The sequence below is a fragment of the Mytilus californianus genome, unplaced genomic scaffold (genome assembly GCF_021869535.1).
Source record: "Mytilus californianus isolate M0D057914Y unplaced genomic scaffold, xbMytCali1.0.p SCAF_5, whole genome shotgun sequence".
NCBI classification, from domain to species: Eukaryota; Metazoa; Mollusca; class Bivalvia; order Mytilida; family Mytilidae; genus Mytilus; species Mytilus californianus.
In genome coordinates, this window is record NW_026262701.1 from 105,122,599 (window position 1) to 105,130,485 (window position 7,887).

At 32.8% G+C, this 7,887-nt stretch overlaps 1 protein-coding gene across 1 annotated transcript; it reads right to left on the reverse strand.

Moving 5' to 3' along the window:
* Positions 1 to 1,181: 1,181 nt before the first annotated feature.
* On the reverse strand, positions 1,182 to 6,879 carry LOC127700447 (uncharacterized). Its single transcript, XM_052203916.1, has 3 exons — positions 6,566 to 6,879; positions 4,208 to 4,239; positions 1,182 to 2,164 (listed from the first exon to the last, which is right to left on the reverse strand). Exons 1-3 carry the CDS (start codon positions 6,587 to 6,589, stop codon positions 1,237 to 1,239), a joined length of 984 nt encoding a protein of 327 aa, XP_052059876.1. The 5' UTR covers positions 6,590 to 6,879; the 3' UTR covers positions 1,182 to 1,236.
* Positions 6,880 to 7,887: the final 1,008 nt, after the last annotated feature.

Consider the following 7,887-nt stretch of genomic DNA (forward strand, 5'->3'; position numbering starts at 1 on the left):
ACTACAACGTATTTAAGAAGGTAAACGGACAGAAAGTCACAGGACATAAAGTCACAAATTTGATAGGACAAAAAGTCACAGGACAAAAAGTCACAGGACAAAAAGTCACAAATAGTTTGTTGACAATTGTTTGAATATATAAGAGAAAGATCTTGAAATATTTTCTTTTTATTACATATATTCATTTTTAAGTTTAGGAAATTGTTCATAAGCCTTGATAAATGAAAATTTATTAAATTTTATCGTGCAAAAGATATATTTCTTGGCACCATGAAGCCATTTAAGGATCAAGCCTCTTTGACATTTTGTTTTCATAGCAATTATTTGATCATTATTAATATTTATTGCATAAATTTTAATTACAAAGTTGTTTTATAAATAATAGTTTAAGAAAAAAACAAAATATTTCTTTTTAAATTATTTTTTTCTTGTTCAAAGAAAAATAATCTCAAAACTGAATTGTGACTTTTTGTCCTGTGACTTTCTGTCCTACATTCTTTAAGAAGACATTGTTATTGAACACAGCCATGATTTTAAAAAAGTCCTTATCAGTACGAATTCAGTTTGCATTAAACACGGTAACGATTTGAAAGTGCCCAACATTTAGACAAGAAGGTACCATTAGTAAAGACCAAACTCACTCACATCTTGATTTTCAAAATCTTTCTAGACATGGGACTATTCAGAGATTGACATATTGTATAGACGGCTGTCTGATGTTGAAAACTGTAAGTTGCCCATCTGGATTTCTTTTGGTTATTTTGTCGTCGGGTTGCTGTCTCATTAATGTTATGATATGATATGATTTTAGATCTATATATATACAAATGTGCAGCCTTATTCCAACATTTAGGTGGCCAGACTACTCAGTTAAAAAACTGTCAGCCTCCCCTTCAGAGCCAAATGGTTGTCTCTTTACTTATTACAAATTCAAGATGTATAAATAAACAACAAATGTTTTAAAAGTGTATCCGATTAAAAGTCGGGATGTAAAAATGTCTGGAGATGTATATTGTTCTTATCAGTGCAAGGTAGAGTCATATTTTGTTTTAAAATTACCTGTCAAGCTGTCTTATTTCATTCCCTTCAAATTAAGGTACTAGATATTTTTATATTAAGGAAACATTGCACATCTGCCATATAGAACTTAAATGGTTGTTCCGATTAAGTTGACATGTATACATCGTTATTACAAAAATAATATTTATTTTTAATATGATAATAAATTTGTTGTCTCTATGCAGTTATTTCTAAAACAGTATGTCTGGTAGCTTTCGTTCGCCTCCTTTTTCCAGAAGAGCTTGTTGCTGATCTTGTAAATCTAACAGATTTAGAGTCACCCGATTTAGGGGTTTTACTCGAATCATTTTGTTTATGTCCACTCAGACTCCTCACTTTAGCCATTTGGGTTATGAATGGAGTAAACGAATCCTCGTCATCACTACCACCAAGTTTTTCTACAGTGAATTGTTCATTTTCAGGTTCAAACTCTAATAAGTTTGTTCTTTGTACCGGTGTGTTCGATTTGGCAGAATTTGGTTTCATATTTATATTGTCAATTGTGTGTTCTGGTGTCAGTCGTGGCTTGTGGTAAGACCACCCAACTTGTAAATCTACCTTTTCACGTCTCGTAAGTCTTACACATGGGCGTACAGTGCTTTCAAACTTCAGAGGTTCTTTGTCGTCTGTTGCTTCCTCCCAAACATTCTTTTTATTGCTGGTTTTCACTGTAAAAGCATCAATAGTAGTCAAAAGTGAGGGTGTGCGCACTTTGGAACGAAGTTGCTTCATGTAATGCGGAGAATTTTCTGGGTCTAAATAGGTGTCATCTTCGTCATCACTGTACGCTAATTTCACAATTTTCTTAATGACTTCCGGCGATGGTGGTCTTTCTACCAAAATAATAGGGTCATAATTTAAAACTTGACACTTTTTGACGAAATATTTCTTTTTCTGTTTCATTTCTATTTCCATCCGTTTAATTTGTGAATTGATATATTTTAACTGTTTTGATAATTCTCTGTCTTGTTTAGAATTTACATCTACTAAGGTAGTTCCATATTTGCTCACTCCAGGATTTCTGGCACCGTCCATAGCCTTTTCTCGCTCTAACATCGCTCGTCTGCTAGTGAAATTCGCGAACTTGAGACTACGCTCCATTGATCTAGAAGAAAAATAAAATTGATACGCATTTTAATTAATAATTTTGAAAAGACAACGTTCTGGTATATGTTCTGTTTAACTTCTAACGTCTCTTACTTGGGTTTGACAGCATGGACGTCATCGTCATATATATATCCCTTAAAAGATTTTCACTTTCAGTTAAAAAAAGAGTGGGAGAATTCAAGAAAAATGTTTTTTATCTGATTTTAGGGGGATAAAATAAATTGTAGAACAAAAAGTGTATGAAACATTCTTTAATGCTTTGCACTTTGTCCCAATAAATATGAATAAAAGAAGCTCTGGTTAAATATCGATGACACAGCAAACCAACGAAAAATATAACTAAAAGACATCTAGAGGGAAACCTACAGTCTTCAACAATAGGTAGGTGTCTATACAATACGGCAAGCTCCAAATTACATAAAATAATCTAAACAGGTTGATAATAGTTTTTTTTTATCCTGCATTCAACCTTTCTACTATACAGATAATGCGATGCTATATACCGTAAAGTATACTTGCTATATACGTAAAGTATACGTTTTTAGTCACCTGATATTCTGCTTCTGTTGCGAGAAACAGTTATCAAATTACTGTTTACGTCACAGTTCAATTTCGGGTCCTCGTCGCGGTCCGCGTCTAAGTTAAATCCAAACTCCCCGGCAGTTCCAGCTACTCTTCGATGGAGTAAAGGAAAATAGTTCCGGAACGGAAACGATCACTATGCGGAGTTAGAGTCAAATCGACTTTATTTAATTCAAAAACAAATTCAACGGTTGGGAAGTCAAAAACTAACGTTTGAACATAAATGTTAAATCGCAAGGTAAAAACCATTTTCGCACATCGTAGGAAAACATATATTTTATCTGAATTGTAGGAAAATATAAATTTGTTTTGTACTCGGTGAGCCTAGCTGTCCTCTCTGATTTTTAAATGCTCGTACATATACTTTTATATATTTCCTACAATACGAATATTGTGACTAAAAGTTCAGTCTTGGGACCGGCACAAGAAGATGTTAAACAAGTTTTTTTAAGATCTCAACCACTATTTAAAAATGAATTAAAACAAATTATTTTCTATGCATGTCCAAAAGCATATCCGAATTTTGTTTCCCAAGAAAAGCTAGCCCGCGGGAATCACAGTTATATGCAATCTCTTATGCTATTTCAATACAAACACAAAGAACAACAATCATGTTTTGTTAGTAATACGCAGCATATTCAATCAATTCATTTAACTAATACCGTTTGTATATCATTATATATATATCATTGTATAAAATGGTTTATGAAATTTTACCCGCATTTAAACATTGTATGCCGACTCATTTAAAAGTCAAGTTCTCAGCGATATTAGCATTACATGCAAAGAGTGTCGTGTGTAAAGTTTACTAAAATAAACATTTAATCAAATACTAATTAAATTGATAAAATGAAAAATGCTTTATTCGGCTTTACGTCAGTCATATATTATTGACGAGAAGTCAACAGTAGCTAAAACATGATATACAAGTAAATACGGTGGCATATTTATTGTCGTATTTTCACAAAATTCTCAGTATGTATATAACTATGTATATTTGATGTATATTGACTGTCAAATATTAGCTTGGCTGCTTCATTTCTTTTTTGTCATTGAATATTGGAATAGCCTCTTGACATCTATGGTAGTCTGCTTTTCATGTTATAAATGTTATTTCTCTAATTCTTCGTCAATTTATCCATTTCTTCACCCATTATATAAAAAAAATTTAATCAACGTGTGGTTCGTTTGATCTCAGTTCTTCATTGGTTAAAATCCGATTATGACGTCGAATTTTCTTGCTTTCCTCTGAATTTCCTCTTGTGACGGCATGAAAAAAGGCGACCATGCCTGATGACGTCACATAGAAAGAACACATCTTTTTGCAGATCATTTATTGACTGAAGAAACAAAAAGTCCAGACGTTTGACTTGAGTGAAATTCAATACTATACAATACTCATTTGTAGTTTAAATAAAAACGAATAAAAACAAAAGAACTTTTCTGTAGATAAACTTACCTGCTTTGTTTCTTTGGCTGCTGTCGAGCAATCTACAAGTACAAATGAAACTTGATTTAATTGAGAAATTTTTCATTTCAATATATTTACGTGTGTTACTAAGAAGCAAAGTAGAAATCGATTCCTTCTAAAACAAAATAACATAATGGGCAATTTTCATTTCAATTCAGACAGCAAATTTTCTGTTCGATTATTTCGAGTTTTATTGAAACTGCTTTCCGGTTGATCTTATTTGATATAAAAATGCTACCAAATAAATTTCACCTTTTATAACTCTTATTGTGAAAGATTTTATCAATACTTGTATGTTTCTACAAAAGTATGTAATAGGATATGTTAATCTGAAGAATCAATTTCCCGATATTTCTATTCACATACTAACAACAATGCGAAACTTATCACGAGTAAATCTAAATCTTTCACTCAAATAAAAATATTTTTATATGCGAACAATTTATAATTTGAGATAGGTTCTTTAATAACTACTTCTAAAGGGGTGACATGGGGGTGCTCACTTTCCAAATCCCACTTATTGGTAATTTATTCCCACTTCCCACTTTTTTCCCTTCTTTTTCCCAGATCCTATTTTTTTTACCTCTATATCCCACATCCCCACTTTTTTTCCCTTATATCCCACATCCCGACTTATTTATCCCCTATATCCCACATCCCAAAACTCATTACTCAATCAGCTGGTGATGAAGTGAGTATTAAAAGTGACAAATTTGGTCGTACAGTTCGGTGCACAGCAGACACGTGTTTCTGTTAATTCGTTTTATACGGTAGAGAGAAAAAGATATTGGATGTCCAATACATCAAAATTTTGTTAGCATCAAAACCAAAAGGGCTTAAATACAATAGTCAAAACTGTCTTGGTAAAAGTAGAGTCTAATTTATTATGAACTAAACATTAACAGTCAAAAGATATTATTTGAATCCTACCAATACTCAAACACTATACTTCCTAAATCGAAATTTAACTTTCAGTGGCACTGATATAAGAAAGATATATAATTGCAAAAAATGTGTTGTACTTGCGATACTTTTCATAATTGTGTCAAAAAAAGAAGAAAATATGGATCTTTACCACTGCCACTTCGGACTTCAAAATTCCAATTTAACAGTCAAACATTATCATGCACACTACCATAACTGTTCAAGAAAGAGACTACAAGGACTATTGATAACCAACTGGCATACTATTAATTCAATAAAGCATTTTCTAGATAGACTTTCATGACTAATGGAGACTACAACAACTATCGGATACCAACTCTCCGACTCATGATTCAGTATTTTTATGTAAACTATATGGTTTGATGGAGACCACAATAACTATAAGAGACCAACTGTCAGTCTCCTAACTGATTCAGAAAAAGCATATTTAGGTAGACTAAATCAGACTAAAGTTGTGTTTCTTTTAAACTCGGTATTTGTTTAAAGAAGGAAAGATAAGGGGGATAGAAAGAAGAAAAATGTTAAGTAAAGGAGAAGGAGACAGATAGGGATTAGAGAAAGTATAGACATAGTATGGAAGAAATTTTCACAAAAAATAGGGGAATGAAGAAGATAGATGAGAGAGAGAGAGAGAGAGAGAGAGAGAGAGAGAGAGAGAGAGAGAGAGAGAGAGAGAGAGAAACCCCGTGTCTGCTCAATTACTTCCAAATTATTTGCAAGCTTTGTTTTATCGTTGATGAGATAGACTAGCTTCTGTAATTTCTTGCATAATTAAGAGCATCTCTTTAGTTTCAGAGCCTTTTACAACTTATAGTGTATTGTCAATACAATTACATGTATGTATATTGCTTACTGAAAAAAGGAGAAAGACACCAAGGCAGCAATCAAAAACCACAAGTCGAAATAAAAAAACAATATCAGGGCGAAAAAACCCAAAACCAAAACCATAAACTGATAAAAACACAAACAGCAGTAAATAGATAAATGGAGAATGTGTTCATGGGACACAGATGATGCCCCGCTTGCATATAAAGTTATAAAGGGGCATAACTACAGAACAGTTAAAGTGATGCTACCCAAATTCGATATTGATCTGTGTTTTGTAGTAATAAGCATTGTGTATAAGTTTCATAACATTTTGTTGAGGCAAACTAAAGTTAGAGAGTTTTGGGACGGACGTACGGACGGACAAGGGTAACACTTAATGCCCCCTCCGGTGACAGCGGGGGCATAAAAACCAAAGAAACACTAACCGCACCTTAACCTAGACAAGGGATAAGCTCAGGATGAATTATGCGTTAACCAATGGAACAAAAATACAAACAGCAGGTTGTTATTTTGTTGTGCTTGACAGAACCAAACAACAGGAATGTAATAAAATACAATGTATTTATGATTTACCTTAAGTTTTCTGATGCTTGCCATTCTTTCTTCCTGTTATCCGGTACTAAGTAAAGTAAAAATTCTCTGTTTCTCACGATTGATAACGGATCCAGTGGCTCGACCGTTCTAAACGGTAAATAATCCTTTCTGCATATGATTTATCATTTCTTACGGATAAAATCTTTATCTCCTTCTAGAGACAATTTAATCTAATTTTTGTGTCATTTTACTATCGATCAAGGTATACAGAGGAGTCGTTAGCAACCAATAACTACCTTTAACTGAAGTATAGGACTCGTACAGGATGTTTTAAATCATATCTCATTGGGACAGTTCAACCGTCACAATAACTCAGTAATAAATTGATCTGTTATAACTTCTTACATACACTTCTATTTCAAATTTAAATTTATTTAAAGGTCACATTATTTTATTTATCGAATTTAAAATTCTTTACGCTAAATAAATCGTAATTTCACAAGTTTTTGATGTTTTGATTGAGTTTATTGCTGTAATTGGATTTGTTAGATAGACTGTACCAGGCGAGACTGAAGTACATTAGGGTCACAAATCGTTCACATGCAAAATGATAAATAGTATATTGGATGTTTGCATCAAATTATTCCAACGTTCAGGTGCAAAGTCCTTAAGGTTTTCAATGATAAATTTGACAAGGCGATGGTACTTCTTATTAAACTTTTATGGTTATTTTATGTGACTTTAAAATCAGTACCATTGAAAGCAAGGACATTTCTTTCAGCTACAACCTCGTTAAACCGGAATGCTTAAATCTTAAATCTTAACATGCCTGTTTCGGAAAATTTTGCCGGTCTGTTTGTTGAAGTCAATACTTTGTCTTTTTTTCTTATAAAATACGAGAACATAAAACTAGATATGAATTTGTCTGGCTAACAATTTATCTATTATTCAATTGGTCCTCTGACACACATTCATAAAGATTCGTATTTTGGTACCTATTCCTTTTGAAGAAGTAAACCCCAGATGTAGGCATGACTGCTTCAACTATAACATGGTGCATCCCAGTGAGGCCGGTTCCAAGAATACAGTCACAGATACATGTAATCATTTTAATACATAAATTGCATACTTAGTAGTAAATACCAGTAAATCAAATGTGTCTTTCAATCAATGGAAATCGTTCTGTATCGGCCATCCGTAATGATATCGATATCAGTCACGGCTGCAAAGTCTTTATCAAACCGCTAATATGTATGTAACGTTACGTGAAAATATTTCCGTAGCATTTTAGGTATATAATTTTATTAAATATGATTTTCAATACAACGCCCCGTATCAACCCTAATCCAATGTAATCACTC

Coding starts and splice junctions, on each gene's coding strand:
- LOC127700447 (XM_052203916.1), bottom strand. CDS start 6,589: ATGGCAAGCATCAGAAAACTTAAG. Junction 4,240..6,565: donor CAAGCATCAGAAAACTTAAG/GTAAATCATAAA, acceptor TTGTACTTGTAG/ATTGCTCGACAGCAGCCAAA. Junction 2,165..4,207: donor CAGCCAAAGAAACAAAGCAG/GTAAGTTTATCT, acceptor TTTTTCTTCTAG/ATCAATGGAGCGTAGTCTCA.